Source organism: Miniopterus schreibersii (assembly GCF_964146895.1).
Source record: "Miniopterus schreibersii genome assembly, chromosome: 5".
Taxonomy (NCBI): domain Eukaryota; kingdom Metazoa; phylum Chordata; class Mammalia; order Chiroptera; family Miniopteridae; genus Miniopterus; species Miniopterus schreibersii.
Genome location: NC_138106.1, coordinates 43,415,190 through 43,433,250, shown reverse-complemented (window position 1 = coordinate 43,433,250; position 18,061 = coordinate 43,415,190). Strand labels below are relative to the sequence as shown.

Genomic DNA, 18,061 nt, shown 5'->3' with positions numbered 1-18,061 from the left:
AACATTTATGTGTGTTCTACAGATTCGTTATTTCACCCACCATAGTGTAAAATATTTCTGGAATGATACCCTTCACAATTTTGATTTCTTAAAGTAAGTAATTTTGTTTGGATTATATTATGAGTGTATTGAAAATGTTCTAGATAGAAAAGAATTCATTCTAGTGTTACATGGAATTGAACAGGTTTTTATTGAAGAACTTTTATTCACTTATTCATTAGCAACTTCCAGTGCTATTTGAACACTGATTAACCATTTTATAATAAACCTCACATGCAACTTGTATCTTGGCAAAATTTACATAAAAGTTAGAAGTAGTATGATCCTAAAATTCACTGAGTCTGAGTTCTTTTCTTTTTGAGGTTTCATCTCAAGTGAACTTTGAGTTTTCTATCTGAACTGTCACCTCCCAATTTGCTCACAGTTCTATCCACTTGTACTTGAGGGATGAAGAGATAGACAAAGAAAAATTTAACTTTACTTTGTAGATAAAGTATGGGACATTGTCAAATGTGTTAAACCTTGGGTAGGACAAGTTAGAGTATCTTAAAATTTATTTTTGTGGAGGCTTCAAGTTATGTAAGTACTAAATTAATTAGGATTCTATTTTTATTGCTTTTGTAAAAGTATTATAAACACTCAGGTATTATTGCTTGAGACTGCTAAAGGAATTCTTAATATTAGCAATACCAAGAGAATCACCTTATGAACATTTAAAATATTCATACCTGGATTTTTTCCCCCTGACACTAAAGAACTGGAATATTCTGGAATGGACCAGCACATTTCCACATGCCTAGTTATGAAGACCATTCCTAGTTAAGAACCCATTGCCTTATAGAATACCATCAATGAGCTGCCATTTTGGTTTTTAAAAATTGATTTGGAGCTGATCCCTGCTGCCTTTGGAGAAGTCATCAACTTTACTGGGGGAAAAAATGTCAAATATATTGCTGTGCAGCCTTTGCCAACCATAGATACTTATAGAATTTAAACTTACCACAATGATAACAGTTACTCATGGAGCTTAATTTTCCTATCTGAAAAAAAGTGGAAAAGGATTGTAGTTAAATGATGTATAAGAGTCTCTTTAGAGTTCTATAACTAGTATCTAAGTTAAAACTAGTATCTCAGCATAGTTAAGACTTTTTTTTTTGGAAAGTAGATAGGTTAATTGAATCCCACTTAGAATTGTTACAGATTTTAGACATTGCCTGTGACTTATATAAATTCTGTACTCTATGTATTAGATTAGGGAAGGATGTTGGTTGATGCTTTTGTAGAAAGAAAATAAGTGAATAGGATTTCTTAGTGTGAAACTTAAAATATTGAAGAGGGGGAAACTAAATAAAAAGTAAAATTTCTTAATTTTTAGTTTAGAGTTCTCAGACTAGTCATACTTTATCTTTAATTTTATTAGTTTAAGTATTAGCTCTTATCGCTTTGGTGTGCACAACCTAAAGGATAATAACGTTATATAAACTTGAGTATTTAGAGCAGGAGTGGGGAACCTTTTTTCTGCCAAGTGCCATTTGGATATTTATAACATCATTTGGGGCCCATACAAAATTATTAACTTAAAAATTAGCCTGCTGTATTTGGTCAGACATTTAATTAACCTTCCCCTAATGGGATGGCTGGAACTAAGGCCTTGGCAGGGACAGACTAAGTGATTTCTCGGGCGGTATACAGCCGGAGGGCTGGATGTTCCCCACCCCTGATTTAGAGCCATCTTATTATGTGATACATTGTATAACTTAGAAGTTGCCTCTTTTGAAACTTGACCTTTCATTATTGCTTATCTTAGGAATTTGAGATTTTAAAATTCTCATTCGTTATCTCATTTTTTTGTTAAGGATTTCTATTTGTAAGGAAGTCACACTTTAAAATCAGAATATAGAAAAATGAGGCATTAAGACATTTGGATATTTTAAACTTTGTTTAAAGTAAAAACTTTGGATTTATTTAGGGGACTGGATGAAGGTGTTTCTTGTACGTCAATTTATGAAAAGCATAGTGCAGGACTGACAAAGGGGATGCATGCCTACAGGTAATTTTTATCCAACTAAAGTCAGATCTATTATCAAAATTCCTAAATACAGTAGTATATCCACTCTTTCACCATATAGTTGTACCTATTAACAGATATTTAAATATTATAGACATCCTAGTTGACAACTTATTGATGTTTTATTTGAGTAAGGCTGTCTCTCAGTTTAAGAACTATAATAATGTTGAAGCTGATATTTTGAAGTTGATATCCCTGAAAATATACCGTATTTCATCAATTCTAAGGTGCACATTTCCCCACATTTTAACGTTTCTAAACGGGGGATGTGTCATACAGTGGATGGAGCATCATTCTTTATCTTTCTTGATGGTACATAAAATAATGGACATTTCTTATAATTGATAGCACCTTAGCTTTTACTGCTATATATTGGGAATTATAAGTATGAGAATTTATTATAGTGAAAATTTGTAAATTGGGAGGCATAATCTTTATCACGTTATTCTCTGCCAAAGTATGAAAATATATTGCTGAATTGCATATTTTAAAAATAAATGCCATTTTCAAATTAAATTAGAAATTTTCTTATACTCTTGTAGCATGTTTTTTCAAAGTGTTAGTATATAAGAGTTTATTCTTTTAGACTTATACTTCTTAAAAGGCAAAAATTACTCTATTATAAGGAATTTAAGCAGAAGGATTTAAGCAACTTTTCTTAAGTATTTTTTTAAATGTCAAGTGTACAATGTTTTGAAATAAACATTTTTAGTACAATATTCTTAGAAAAATAGTACCGGGCCCCTCAAATTTATTTATTTTTTAGTCTTTTGAAAAATTAATTACAATTCAAAATTGTTGAGACCTGTTGTGTTCAAGAATGGAAAAGAAAGCCTTTGCTGACACAATTATTATAGACTGTGGGAAAGATACTTGTCACACAAAAAGATCTGAGATAGCATGAAACAAAATGATAATAGTATAGTTATCCAGTATTGACTACTTCGATTTAAATACTATAGATAGAGAATTTGAATTGTAGAAGACTAGTATCGAGAAACATGAATGTTTAAGTTCTAGATTTAGTAGCAGTCTGTGGTTTGAGCCTTATGTGATGAAGTGCCTTCCCCAAATCAGACTATTATTATGTAATCTAATGTAATACTATTATTATATTTTCTTGTCATAGAAAATTGCTTTATGGAATAAATGAAATTTCTGTGAAAGTGCCTTCTGTTCTTAAGCTTCTAATTAAGGAGGTAAGACTATTGTACATGTCTCTATATTTGTGATCAATAGATTTGTCATTTTGAAAAGAGCCATTATTTAAGTAATAAGACATTCTTAATTTTCTGTTTTCTAACTTTTTTTATTGTTGTGTTCTTTTTGTTTTTTTGTGTGTTTTTTTCCCACTTGGAAAATAAAAGTAGTAACTCTATTAGAGAAATAATTTGGTCTATGACTTTCTTTTTTATTTGTCTAATTTTTTTTAGATTGATTTTTAAAAATTATTATTATTTTTTACTTTCAGGAAGTTACACATCTAAATCTTGCCCTGTCTTAACAGGTGTATTTCTGCCTTTCATTTTCTGATTTTTAAACACTTTGTCATGTTTTATTTATTCACGTGGCATTTTGTGGTACATTATTGGAAACTAGACATTGTACCAGAAGTTTGGAATACAAAACATAACCTGATGATCATATCAAGGAATTTGCACTTCAGTCAGTAGTTATCGTAGTGAGTGTTCAGTTGTAAGCGCTATAGAAGAGGTATATGATGTAAAGGAAGGGAATAAGTGATATTGTCTAGTAGAGTTAGGCTCTCCAGTCTTTTAATTTTTTGCTAAAGATCAAGTTACCTGCATTGGGTGAATACTTTTAGTAGAAATAGCAGATTGTTTTTCATCAGTTCCTGAGAGTGGTCAGATAATGTTATTTTAGAACATAGCAAAGTATGATGATTAGGAATTAGAAAGCCTGGTTTGTAATATGGTTCCATCAGTAACTAGCTTTGATCATCAAAAAATCTCTCTTTGTTGCTCCTTTATTTATGAGCGTGGAGTAAGTCCTTTCTGATTATCTTTTAATTTGGAGGTAAAATGGGACTATTCATATGAAGTGCCTTAAAAAGTACGGAAGCATCAATTTTAAGACATTGAGGTGCTATTAATGAAATTGATAAAATACTATGAAATTTGGGTAAATGAAGCCCATTGCAGGGCTCCTTTATCTTTTATCATTCAGGTTTTAATCCTTAATTAAAACCTTAGAGAAAGCAAAATTTCCTTAGAGAAAGCAAAACAGTGTAACTTATTATCTCATATTTGTTTTCCCTTTGGGCTGCAGGAAATCTTTGACTTATAAGTAAATTATATTTTAGAGTTCATAAAAAGTAGACATTTGTTCCACTTGATTAAAAGTTCTGTGTCCTTTAGTAACCCAGTATTTATTGTAAGTAAATGTACTTTATTGCTAAAGCAGAAAGGAGAAACAACTAAATTCACACATTTTAGCTATTTTTAGGTTTGGTGTGAACCAAGTGTATGTAAATAATTTAAATCAAGCTTATTTAGCCAAATTCTAGTTAATTAATGATAAAAAAATAAAAGTACTGCGCTAATGTCTTGCCCTCCTCTTTGGGTGGTACATAGTGCCCTAGGGTACCATAGAGCTTATCCTGTACATATCTTCTGATTTACTTCTTAAAAGAAAAGGTGGAAAATCTGTATAGTTATAAATATCTCTCATTCAATTTGACTTAAAAATCTTTTTTTTTAGGTTCTCAACCCATTTTACATTTTCCAGCTGTTCAGTGTTATACTGTGGTGCACTGATGAATACTATTACTATGCTCTAGCCATTGTGATTATGTCTGTAGTATCAATTCTAAGCTCCCTATATTCCATTAAAAAGGTAAGTCCGATTTATTATGAATTTCACAGCTGTATTTGTACTTTGTAAGGTGCATAGAATAGTAGTTGGTACAAAGTAATACTCCATACAGATTTTCTTTTAGTTATATGAATATGTCCTTTTTTTTTTAAGTGGGGAAGGCAGATGTTTTTTAGAGTCAGATCATCACTTGACTGCTTAGAGGCCATAGGGATCTATAGTTGATTATCACAGACTGGATTAGTGGTTCTACTGTTTTTAGGGATGCTTCTTATTTTGTCTTTAGCTAAAACATTGAATAATTTTTTAATCTTTTCATCTTGACATTTTTAAAGGCAGAGTTATAAGTATTTACTATATTAACTTTATTTTATGGCACCCTTGCTGTTTAATATCTTGAAGAGTGAGTTTATATTAGCTAGTTTTGATTTTTTTTTTCTTATTTCAGCAATATATTATGTTGCATGACATGGTGGCAGCTCACAGTACTGTGAGAGTTTCAGTTTGCAGAGTAAATGAAGGTAAGTACTTCAAGTGGCTCCTGACAAAAATAAACCAAAAAAGATTTCCATTAAGCACTAATATATGAAGCAAGCCCATGTCATTCATATATATATATATATATATATATATATATATATATATTCACTTCTTAAGAAATAAAATTATGTATTTGACTTTCTACTCATCTCTGAGTTTATATCAAATTAATTCATTTATATAAAATTGTATTTTTCTTTTTCTACAATGTACCAGGTACTATGCTAGGCTCTGGGGATGCAGTGATTATTACAAAGATGAACATAATCTTCGCCATCACTGAACTTCAGACTAGTTGGAAAGACAGATGATAAGCAGTGAAAATAAAGTGTGACAAATACAGGGAGCTTATTAGATATTAGAGAGAGCTCATTTACTGTAGGTGTCGGGGATGGCTTCTTTGAAAAAGTATTTTTTAAATGGTTGAATTAGTCACATAAGAGGTAGGTGAGAAGATGGTATTGTGGGGTAAGCGAGGGAGAGGAAGAGGGTTCTGAGTGCCCAAAGGCCTGGAGTTTCGCCTGCGTAATAACTGAAAGAAATTCAGGGTGGCAGATGTGGAAAGTAGATGAACAGCCTTCTAAGACATGCTAAGGAATTTTTACTTATTCTGAAATGCAGTGGAAAGTTATTGAAGGATTTTAAGCAGGGGAGTGATCTGATCATTATTTGCCTTTTTGAAAAAAATTATTCTGACTGCCGTGTTCACACTGGTTTAGAGGGAAGTGCTATTGAAGGCATGGAATGGATCAAGGTGAAGGTTGTGGAAATGGAGAAAAATGATGCGGGTTTGAAAGCTATTTAAATGTGGGCATTGAACAGGATTTTAAGATTCATTGGATGCAAGGTGATAGAACAGTGTCAGTCTGGGAGTTGGGTTTTGGTGCCATTTAATTAAATTAGAAGGAGAAGCAGAATTGTAGGGAAGGATAATGTTTTGGACAAGTTAGTTTAGTGAGATACTGAACAGGTAAAGGGGATACGGGGGAGGTAGCACAACATAATGGGTCTTGAGGGCCGAAGCCGCTTAGATTTATCAAGAACACCAAATCAGTCTCCATTTCCTGGGCGCAGTACAACACAAGTGTAAATAGTTTGGACTAGCAGGTTACTTCTTTCCCTGTGCTTCCTGGTCACTTGCTACATTAGCTGGGATTATCTGTCTGCCTCCCCTAGCTGCAGTCTTAGATGTTCCGGCTTATTGGTGCTCCTCCTCTTCTCGCACCACTGCTGAAGGTACTGGAGATGCTAGGACATATGTGCCATTCAGCTTGTATCATCCTGTTCCCTTTGTATAGTCTAACAGATCATTGATATTTTGCTTCCTGGTAGACCTAAGAGGAGTTGAATTTTAAGTGGTGTTAACAGCTTTAAAAGAGTTTTAAATGTAGGTGTCTTATTTTAAAAAGATTATTATACCTACTGTGTGCTAAATATCATTAGAATCTTTTAAAACTTTTTCCCTCAAAGCTAAGTAAACTAGTTCTTTGTTTTTTTGTTTGTTTTTACAAAGGAAAGAGTGTCCTATACGCTCTTGTGTACGGTCACAAACAATAGTTTTCTCCTTACCCATTTTTGTTTACAAACTAATGTAACTGTCTTCTGAGCATAGTATTAAACCTAGGTGGAAAAAAGAATTAGGGAGAGAGAATGCCCAAATATAAGGCAATTCTAAAGAAAAACCTTTTACTTGAGAAGATCTTTTTAAAAAGTGTTAGCTAATTTGCATTAAGTATATAAATTTCTAAGGAAACGATGAAATAGATAAAATATCACAATGTTTATTTTATAAATTTATTTAAAATAACATCTAAAATATTAGGACTCTTTTAGGAATATTGAGAAGGCAGTGAGATTTTATAGGTTATAAATATTGGCACTGAGAAGAATGCTGTAAAAAATGCTGTTAAAAGAGAAAGTATGCTAAAATTTTCAGTGCTTCTGTTTTCAAGGGATCATAGAAATTGGAGTTTATTTACCCATTGCAGGGTTCTCTAATGAGGACTTATTATTTTCTAAGAGAGCTATTAGCTAAAATTGATCATTGAGTGTTGTAATGAGTGTCGGAGCCTACCTGTTCGATCAGAGAGGACTTGGCATCACCTGTGCACGGTTGGCTTCCTGTCAGAATAAACTAGCCGACATCCTTAAACACCATACTTAGTTAGCCTAAGTAATAAGCATCTTATTTGTTGAAACATTTTGTGTATTGGAATTTTTCTGTTTAACTCCATTATATTTTTAACATCTTATTGAGATCAGGTGACCTTTTGTTTGCTTATGTTTATTCTAAGTTAAAGAATATTCTTTTCAGACTTTTCCCCACTTTTTCTTTCTTTAAATCCAGAAAGAGAAGAGATCTTTTCTACAGACCTTGTGCCGGGAGATGTTATGGTCATTCCATTAAATGGGACAGTCATGCCTTGTGATGCAGTACTTATTAATGGTACTTGCATTGTAAATGAAAGCATGTTAACAGGTAAACTAAACAAAATGAGTAAAAATTAGATGAGTTGTTGATAATGATGGTGGATTAAGTGATTACTGATTAATCTATTTCAAAATTGGCTGTGCCTTTTATATCCTCCCCGACCCCCCTTTTTTTTCCGTTAATCCTCACCCGAGGATATTTTTCCATTGATTTGTTAGAGTGGAAGGGAGGGGATGGGTGGGAGAGAGAGAAATTGATCGATGTGAGAGAGACATATCGATTGGTTGCCTCCTGCACATGCCCCAGTGGGCTGGGGATCGAACCCGCAATCCAGGTACTTGCTCCTGACTGGGAATTGAACCCTTGACCCTTTTGGTGAGCAGGCTGATGCTCCAGCCACTGAGACACACTGGCCAGGGCCATTTGTATCCTGGACATATATATTTTTTAAAAATACGTTATCGATTCCTGAGAGAGAAAAGGAGAGGGAGAGAGAGATAGAAACATCAATGATGAGTCATTGATTGGCTGCCTCCTGCATGCCCTCCCATTGGGGATTGTGCCCGAAACCTGGGCATGTGCCCTGACCAGGAATTGAACAGTGACCTCCTGGTTCAAGGGTGGATGCTCAACCACTGAGCCACACTGGTCAGGCTGAATATCATGGGTATTAAAGTGTTTTCTTTTTTTATTTTTATTCTGAGGGGGCCAAATTCTGCATTTTACTCGGCTGCTATACTAAATCACTATGTTGATCATCACTGCATTTCTTGACATGCTCCTAGCTACTCTTTTGGACATGAGGAAATGCTTTATAGTAAAGGAAGAGGAAAGAAGTCCTTAGCCTACAGAGAATGCAGCATATTAGTTTCTTATTTGATGTGTAAAAAGTGGGAATAAACGCTATATTTTTCTTCAAGTGGGGAGAAGTAGACTTCAAAATGATTCCCTTTTGGAAATTCACAATCTGAAGACAGAGCTTTTATATCTTTTTTATCACATGATTTTTTTTTATTGCCATAGTCAACCTGGCAAGAAAGTGATTCCTATATATTGTTTTCAAACTTAAGAATCTTGTCCTAAAACACACTCACACACATAAAAATCCCTACACACTTGTTGGCTTTGAAGCGAGAAGTGTGGATGCTACACAGAATTAAATTTCAGTGTTAAAAAGAATTTAGCTGTTTGTTATTGTAATTATTCTCTCCCTTCTCTAGATGCCTTTTCTCTTTCTTATGCTTGTTAGTGTGTGTGTGTGTGTGTGTGTGTGTGTATATATTTACTGGGGGTTAGGAGTAGGTCTTCACATCTCTGTGTGCTTGAGGTTGCGGAGTGCTTTCCAATTCAGTTCTTAGGGATAAGAGAACAGGTTCTGGGGCTATAGCAACTCTTACCTGGTCTCCTTATTTGAAACTTGACACAATCATTTAAAAATGATTATTATTGAATCACAAATCACTTTCAGGAATTATTGTGAGAGAGAAGCTTTGATATTTTGGGGCAAGAAAATTGGTAGGCAGAAAGCTAATTGAATAAGTTACATTGCCCATTTTGAGAACACTACTTTTTAATAGCTATTGTAAATGGTATGATAGCATTTAGGGTATTTAACACTTAAAGTTGTGTTTGACACTGATTTCTGTGCTTTAATTTATGATTTTTTTTTTTTTTTTTAAGGAGAAAGTGTTCCAGTGACAAAGACTAATTTGCCAAATCCTTCAGTGGACATAAAAGGAATGGGAGATGAATTATATAGTCCAGAAATACATAAACGACACACTTTGTTTTGTGGGACTACTGTTATTCAAACTCGTTTCTACACTGGAGAACTTGTCAAGGCCATAGTAGTTAGAACAGGTAAAAAATATTTAATCTCCTCTTTCTTGGTTTAGCATATTTGATGCCTACTGAGTGTTTAAAAAGAGATTCTGTTTTGAATATTGTGATAACTGTATGGTGCCAGTTGGGGTACTGGAAATAATCGAGGGGAACACTATGTAAATTGTATGATTGTCTAACCACTAAGCTGTATACCCTATGCCAATACATAATACATACATACATACATAAATAAATAAATAGAAATTCTGTTTTGAGAGATAACTCTCATTTTTTTAAATAAAAATATGTCATTTTCTTCTTTACATTTTTAAAAAGGATTTAGTACTTCCAAAGGACAGCTCGTTCGTTCCATATTGTATCCCAAACCAACTGATTTTAAACTCTACAGAGATGCCTACTTGTTTCTTCTGTGTCTTGTGGCGGTGGCTGCCATTGGTTTTATCTACACTATTATCAATAGCATTTTAAATGAGGTACGTACATGAGACTCTTAGTAGGGTTTGAGTTTTAATTATCATGTGTCTCAGTAGAGGATTTGAAAAGTGGCTAGTGAGAGTAAAGAAATAAAATTTTAAGTTAAGTTAAATTAATTTAACTTTAAAAAGCCATATGAGACTATTAGCTACTATATTTGAAAGTACAGATACAGAACATTTCCATCATAGCAGGAGGTTCTTTTGAATGGCTTTGGTTTAGGTAGTCTTTCACTTGCTCTCTTGTTACTTAAAAAAAGGAGGGACAACCACATTTCAAAAGCTTTATTTTCTCTTTTTGTTTAACTTCTGGGATATACAGCATTAAAATTATTTGCTATTACTTAATTGCAGGCACTTCTAAGGGGCCTTATCAAATTTCTCTTTTCTATCCCCTGTAGAGACTGGTACAGTACAGTGCTTGTAGTAAGAGTCAATATCTGACAAATGTTTGTTGAACTTTGAAGTGTGTAGTTTGTAAAGTATGTAGAGATATTAAAATGAGAACTTCCGTTAAAAATAGCTGTCATTCCACAGTCCATTAACAATTGTTTGAGTTTTCTATTTTGCAGAATCTCTAAAGGGAAAAGATTATAAAGGGCTAATAGATGTATTTATATATACATATACTTATTATATATAAAATTGAGAATGGTTTATAGATTTTTCACTAAAGAAATACCCTTACTAGATTAGTCAATATTGGGGGTCTGACACTTATTTTTGTGTGAATTATAGGTAGAGGTTGGAGTAATAATTATCGAATCTCTTGATATCATTACAATTACTGTGCCGCCTGCGCTTCCTGCTGCAATGACTGCTGGTATTGTGTATGCCCAAAGAAGACTGAAAAAAATTGGTATTTTCTGCATCAGTCCCCAGAGGATAAATATATGTGGACAGCTGAATCTTGTTTGCTTTGACAAGGTTAGTTCAGTTTCATAATCATTCTCAAAGGTTACTTTGTAGATTTTAAATACTTAGATATATGTTTTCTATATTCTTTATCAACCAATTTACAGAGTCCTTAATGTTCCTCTTTTCCAACTTACTTGGCATATGTATTATTTTTGTATATTCTCATTTTTTCAATTTTTAATACTTTGAATATTGCTTATTTGCCCAAACCTGCAGTGTCTAATCATTCATATCCAGAATTATGTCTTATACTAGTAGTAGTAGTAGTAAAGGCTTTTTCTGATCTTTCATGTTTTTAATAGAATAGGCTCCATACAGATATATTTACTGGAATTTTTGCTATTAAGTATGTGTTCAGTGTTAGCTTTATGATTTATTGAACATGTTTCAAAATAATGGTCACTGATTTTTCTATTTGATATGAAAATAAATTTTGTACTTGTGTGAAATATACTTTACCTTTTACAGAGGGCTCGCCTTTTCTCAACTGAAATTTTTTCTGAAAGTTTTATTTTGAGAATTAAACTTGGGTAACTGATACAAGAATTTGATTTTTATGCATCTTCATCATTAAAGGAAAAAATAGGAGTCAATATTTTTTTGCATTTTATTTTTATTTTACTTCTTATTAAATTTATTGGGTTGACATTGGTTAATAAGATATTATATAAGTTTCAAGTGTACAGTTCTATAATACATCATCTATATATTGCATTGTGTGCTTACCATCTAAAGATAACAAAATAATTTTTAACAAATATTTTGTTAAAAAAAAGATTATATCCCAAGACTAAATTTCATATTCAATGTTTAGAAAATTTCACTTATGCTTTTCTTTTTTGGAAATATTACTAGTAAAATTTTTAAGCAGACACAGAAGTGCAAAAAGGATCAAATATAATAAACCCTCACGTACCCATTACCCAGATTTAACAGTTATTAGCATTCTGTTGGTCTTCGTTTAGTCCCTCATTTTGAAGGTGGCAGCATCAGGCATTAGTTCACCCATATCCCTCAGTATGCATCTCTAGATGTTTTTAAAAAACATTACCACAATACTGTTATAACTGCTTACTACACTTAACAAAATTAACAATTCCTTAGTATTATCTAAAATCCAGTTCATATTCAAATTTCCCTGCTTTTCTCAAAAAATGTCCTAAAATTTTCTTTTTAATAATATATGCACATAAATATACAGATGTACACATATGCCGTACCATAAGGAGTGTTCTGCACCCTTTTCCCCACTTTAACTGTTTGTCCTGGAAGTTATTCTCTATCAGTATATGGAAATCTTACTGTTTCCTTTGTTTGTTTGTTTGTTTGTATGTTTACAGCTATATAGTACTCCATTATATATATGTAGCATAGCTTTTCATGATGTTTGTTTTTGGAGGCATTATTCATGTTTTGTATATGTACTTTTTTTAGACTGGAACTCTTACTGAAGATGGTTTAGATCTTTGGGGGATTCAACGAGTGGAAAATACACGGTAAATATTAGCTAGGCTTGATTATTTGTTAGCTGATTTTTAATAAATATTTTAATATATGAAACATTCAAACATATAACAGACAGCTTGTATACCCACCATGAAGATTAAACAGTTGACATTTGGTTGTATTTGCTTCAGATCTTTTAAAAGATTTAAAATATTACACATATTGCTAAGGTTTTAATCTACCCCTTTCCCGACTGCAGTCATCATTCTATAGTTGTGTTCTATTATTATCTGAATGTTTTTATATCTATCAAAAAATATGCACAATTAATACCCTGTGTTTTTGCTGCTTTTTTGCTGCTTAACATTGTTTTGAAGATTTATCAGTGTTGATATGTATAGATCTAATTTATTAATCTTAGATGTTGTGTCGTATTTCATTATATGATTAAACCATAGTATCTGTTCTTCTGCTAAAGGACAGTTTTGTTTTTCTCCCTCCCTTTTACCTTCAACTTTCACAAACAGTGTTGCAGTTAGCATTCTTATACATGACTCCTTGCGAGCATGTAATTGAATTTCAGTAAACTTTGCTTCCTAAAAATGTCAGCACTGGGACATCTTACATATATATATGGCTACAGCATAGGCATGGCTGCAGGCTAAGTAGGTATTGCCCCATTGCTCTCTGAGTGATGGTGGTGCTAGCTCATTCTCCCTCAGTGGGTAAGAGATTCTTTTCCTCTACATCCTTGCCAAACTTGGTATTGTCAGACTTGTAATTTTTGCCAAATGGATATATGTGAAATGATATTTTATTGTGGTTTGGTTTGGACTTTCTTCATTACTTACAAAGCTGGGCATATTTTCACATTCTTCTGTGTATTGTCAGTTTATAGCCCACTTTTTCTATTGTGTTGTTAGTCTTTATTTTATTCATTTGTTAGAAGTTCTTTGTATTTTCTGGATGGTAATTTTTTCAGTACTGTGCATTGCAAAAATATTCCACCAATCTCTCTCTCCTTTTTACTTTGTTTTTTGCTGTCTTTTGATACTTACACATTTTACTGCTATAGTTGTGTTCATGTCATTTTTCTCTCTCAAAAGTCTATGGGAGTTTGATTGACTATTGTTTGACTCATGCAATTTCAGAGTTGTTACATCTTCTTGGTAAATAGGTTGTCACATTGCAACCTTACTTATCCCCAGTAATGCATCTTGCCTTAAATTGTATTTCACCTGACATTTTTATATAGTTACACACCAGCTTTCTTTTGCTTAATTTTGCTTTGTGTATGTTCTTGATCTTTTACTTGCCAAGGTCTTTACTTCTCAATCTTTCCATGCCATTATGTTCACATTTATTGTGATTTCAGATATATTCATACACATTTTCATATATTTTATATTTTTCTCAGAATTTATGCATCCTAATCTTTAATACTTATGCTTAAATTATTAATAATTTATATTGAGTCTAAAGTTCATGGGTATCTTTATTTGTTTTTAAACTCCTCCAAACAACCCACGGACTATAGAATATTTTTACTTTGATTATTTCCCTTCCTTCTCATATATATTTGTTGCATAGATTATGATTTTGGTTTTCTACCATCTACATGCTGAGATTTATCTAGGTTTTACAAATATCTTTGCTAACCATTGCTTCTTATATCCCATTCCTGTGGATTAAATTGCCATCTTCTGTAACTACATTAGTAATTCTTAGTTTCACTGTTGCTCTTGAATGATGCTGTAACAGTATAGATGTTTAGGTTGACAGTTGTGTTCTCTCAGAACTTTGAAGATGTTATTTTATTTCTGCTGACTCCTTTTGTTATTGCTGTTGAGAAGTCATAGTCTCTTTAGTAATGTTTTTTCTCCTTTGTTTTAAAAATATTTCTTTGTGTTTGATTTCTGCAGTTTCACCATCTTTTTATTTATGCAGGACTCATTTTGCTTCTTGATTCCAAGGATTTATGCTTTTCATAAATTCTGGAAAATTTTCAATCACTTTCTGTTCCATTATGGCCTATCCCCTATTCTTATTTTCTCTTCATCTGGAAATCATAATCATAAAATGGACAAGAAACTTCATTTGGTTCTTTCTGAATCTGCGTCTCCTTTTCTCCTCACATGGTGTCTTGTTCTTTTTCTAAGTCTTTAATTTAAAATGCCTTTTTGCATTTTTTTAGACTTCCGTTCTGTTATCTGAAATTTATGGGATTCTTATTCTGTATTTTTTGTGTCTGTTGACTAGTGAGAATTGTTTCCTGGTGCATTTTTAAATTATGAACTCATTCTTAGCAGGATTGTCCTGTGAGACTCCCTGCTTTGTGGCTGTGTTGTGGGAGCTCTTCTCTTGAGAGCTTTGACCTTGCTTGGCCAAGAGCTTGGCTAAGAGTGGTATCAATGGTGCCAGACAAACTTTAATGTTACTTTCATAACCTGGGAATTTTCAGTAGAATATATATGGTAAAATCCAAATCCCATCCCGAGTAGTGCAGTGGTTCGGAATTTAGGCCCTGAAACCAGACCTGCGGTTGAATCCTTGGTATCACCTATGTGCTGGGTAACCTTGGCAAGTTACTTAACCACTCTGCTTCAGTTTTATCATCTTTAAAATGGGGATAATGAAACACCTTCTATGGTGTGAGGATGAGATGAGTCAAATATATTTAAAGTTTTAGAACAGTGCCTAGTGCACAGTAAATTTACAGATATTATTTTCTTGAACTTTGGGAGGTGGGCTAGGGGATGGGGAGAGAGAAGCTTATTAGTTATACCTTTGGGTCTGTGCATAAATTTTTTTTCTAGTGTGCTGTTTTTTTCAAGGATGTAGCTCTTAAAGAGCACTGGCTATCTTAGTTTCAAGTCCCCACCTTGTCTGTAGCTCAGACTTTGTCTCCTGTTCCTGTGTGGGTATTAAAACTCAAGTCGTTAGGCGGCTCCCTAAGAAGGCTCTCCCTTCCTCCATCTTCCCAAGTAGTCACAGCATCTGTTCAAGTTCATACTCCTGATTTTCCTTCCCCTCTATTTCTGGCACTTGAAAATTTCTGTTTGTTTTATATGAGCTCAGTTTTACATTTAAAAGATTATGTGTTACACATTCATTTTATGTTTTTGTAAGAGAGTCTTTATGTATTCTAATCTACCATATGTCCATAGGCAGGAGTCTTAATTATTATTTAGTATTTAGTGTTTTCTACAGTGTTATGTCTGGCCTAGTTATTCAGAATCTAAGATAATAATAAGATAATACTGATAAATATTAGATAAATATTAGATAAATCTAAGATAATACTGTATTTTAGTCATGTTTAGTCATGGGAGAAAATGTTTTTGAATTCCTAAAACTATAGGTAAAAATATGAAGAAATGCAAACTTTTTTTTTTTTTTAATCCTCACCTAAGGATGTTTTTTCCATTGATTTTCAGAGAGAGTGGAAGGGAGGGGGAAGGAAGGGAGAGGGAGAGAGAAAAACATCGATGTGAGAGACACATCGATTGGTTGCCTCCTGCACGCACCCACCGGGGTGGGGATCGAACCTGCAGCCCACATATGTGTCCTTGACTGGGAATCAAACCCAAGACCCTCTGGTGTGCAGGGTGACACTCTGTCCAGTAAGCCTCGCTGGCCAGGGCAGAAATAAAAACATTTTTTTTAAATGACAAAACCTGAATATTGTTAGAATATTGTTTTGAGTCTTGGAATTCATGAATCTAATTCAGTACATTTTCTATTTAGTTTTCTTTTGCCAGAAGAAAATGTTTGCAATGAGATGTTGGTAAAGTCTCAGTTTGTTGCTTGTATGGCTACTTGCCATTCACTCACAAAAATTGAAGGAGTGCTTTCTGGTGATCCACTTGATTTGAAAATGTTTGAAGCCATCGGATGGGTAAGTTTAATATTTTAAAGCATAAGTAACTTTAGGAAAATAGAGTAAAAATTAACCTTGCAGAAAGATTGTTTCTGCTGATTGTTTTGAAAGAAACTGTAATTTCTAAAGGTGCATCACTGGAGAGATCATTTTAATTGTGTAAAAAAAAAAGTCTGTTTTAGTTATATTAACTGACTTAAACGCCTTTAATAAAGGATGGCTTGCTCAGGCCCCTGCTTTATGTGTATAATAGTAATCAGCTATCAGCAATTCGAGGCAGTAAGCCTGAGTCAGTAAGATGATCTTCAGCATCACAATTTGTTGGTCAGGTAAAAAGTATAGAGTAGTGATATATCTTCAGTGTTCTTTGTCCCCCTGTTCTCCTTCCTGTGTCCTTACACACACGCAGAGGTTTGTGTTTGTTTGTTCCTTCTATATGTTCTGCCATTGATAATTTAATTTTTTTATTTTAATTTTTAAATATGTTTTTATTGACTTTAGAGAGAGAGAGAGAAACATCAATGAGAGAGAAACATTGATTGGCTGCCTCCTGCACACCCGGTACTGGGGATCGAGACTGCAACCTGGGCATGTGCCCTGACTGGGAATCAAACCCACGACCTCTTGGTGCATGAGGTGACACTCAGCTGAGCCGCACCATCCAGGGCAGCTATTGATAATTTTATTCTCTGTGTGTTTGCTTATGTTCTTTGGTTGTTAATCATTTCACAGCATTCATTTCTTTTATAGATGCAAAAATAGTTTTGTTTTTGAAGTTCCCTTCTGGCTTCTGAATGATGTATGTTTTCTGGGTCATTATTGTTTTTTGTTTTCTTTCTTACCCTTAATTTTCCTTCATGCTTTTGGTTTGCATGATATAACAATAATACTTTCATATTTAAGAATAAAGGTCTGATTTGATAACTCTGGGTAGTTGCAGTAAGGTTTTTATCCTTGCCTGTTGGTATGTAAAACTGTTTTCTTGAAAAGTATTTCCCCTGAATAGGAAGGCTGACTAGGGGGAGCTTGTGTGTCCTGTCAAGGGTGGGTTCTCATCAGCAGGCAGTCCTCAGTGTCAGAGGAACAGAGTTAGGTTGAATTCCTCACATACCCCAAGTGCTTGCACAGGCAGGGCTTTGCTCTGGAATGTTTACTCTCACATTAGAGCCCTTCCTCTTCTCAGATAGCAGTCTGTATCTCTAGGAATTACTCCCTGATCTTGGTTTTTGGTTTTTGGTTTTTGGTTTTTGGCTTAGCTCAGCTTCCTGGCTGATCAGAAATGCTCCCGCCTCTCCTGAATGTCCTTTTGTGTTTATTCTGAGCTCCTGTCTCCTTCATCGCTCTATTCATCAGTACATTTTGGTTTTGCCTTTTGTCTCCTTACTGGAAATCTCCTCTCCCTGCTTTCCTTTTTGTTTACTTTTACAGGTTTATTTTATGTATGTGTGTTTTGTTGATATTTTGAAAGGGAAGGAGATGAATGAGTAGATAAATGTTCTGCCATCTAATTTAATTTCTTAAAGGAGGCCCACTTCATTTGTAGAGAGTAAAGTAAAATAGGACTGATTCATTTTTTGTGTTCTCTAAAACTTCTCCCCAACTGAATAGATTTTCTGTAGACTTTA

The 18,061-nt window shown here is 33.6% G+C and overlaps 1 protein-coding gene across 10 annotated transcripts in view; it reads left to right on the top strand.

Annotated features, from left to right (window-relative positions):
* ATP13A3 (ATPase 13A3) overlaps window positions 1–18,061 on the top strand; it is an 82,925-nt gene that overhangs the window by 26,373 nt on the left and 38,491 nt on the right. For 6 of the 10 annotated variants that reach the window (XR_013998875.1, XR_013998876.1, XM_081138352.1 and 3 more), the window contains exons 7-18: window positions 23–93; window positions 1,970–2,050; window positions 3,198–3,267; window positions 4,790–4,924; window positions 5,352–5,424; window positions 6,620–6,679; window positions 7,791–7,922; window positions 9,555–9,734; window positions 10,035–10,192; window positions 10,931–11,119; window positions 12,545–12,606; window positions 16,304–16,454. Coding sequence is in view for 8 of the 10 variants with exons in the window: in XM_081138352.1 (XP_080994478.1) it covers window positions 23–93; window positions 1,970–2,050; window positions 3,198–3,267; window positions 4,790–4,924; window positions 5,352–5,424; window positions 6,620–6,679; window positions 7,791–7,922; window positions 9,555–9,734; window positions 10,035–10,192; window positions 10,931–11,119; window positions 12,545–12,606; window positions 16,304–16,454 (1,362 nt within the window). In the remaining 2 variants the exon portion in view is untranslated. The remainder of the gene's footprint in view (window positions 1–22; window positions 94–1,969; window positions 2,051–3,197; window positions 3,268–4,789; window positions 4,925–5,351; window positions 5,425–6,619; window positions 6,680–7,790; window positions 7,923–9,554; window positions 9,735–10,034; window positions 10,193–10,930; window positions 11,120–12,544; window positions 12,607–16,303; window positions 16,455–18,061) is intronic. The other 4 variants (XM_081138356.1, XM_081138351.1, XM_081138353.1 and 1 more) reach the window with 3 other exon arrangements.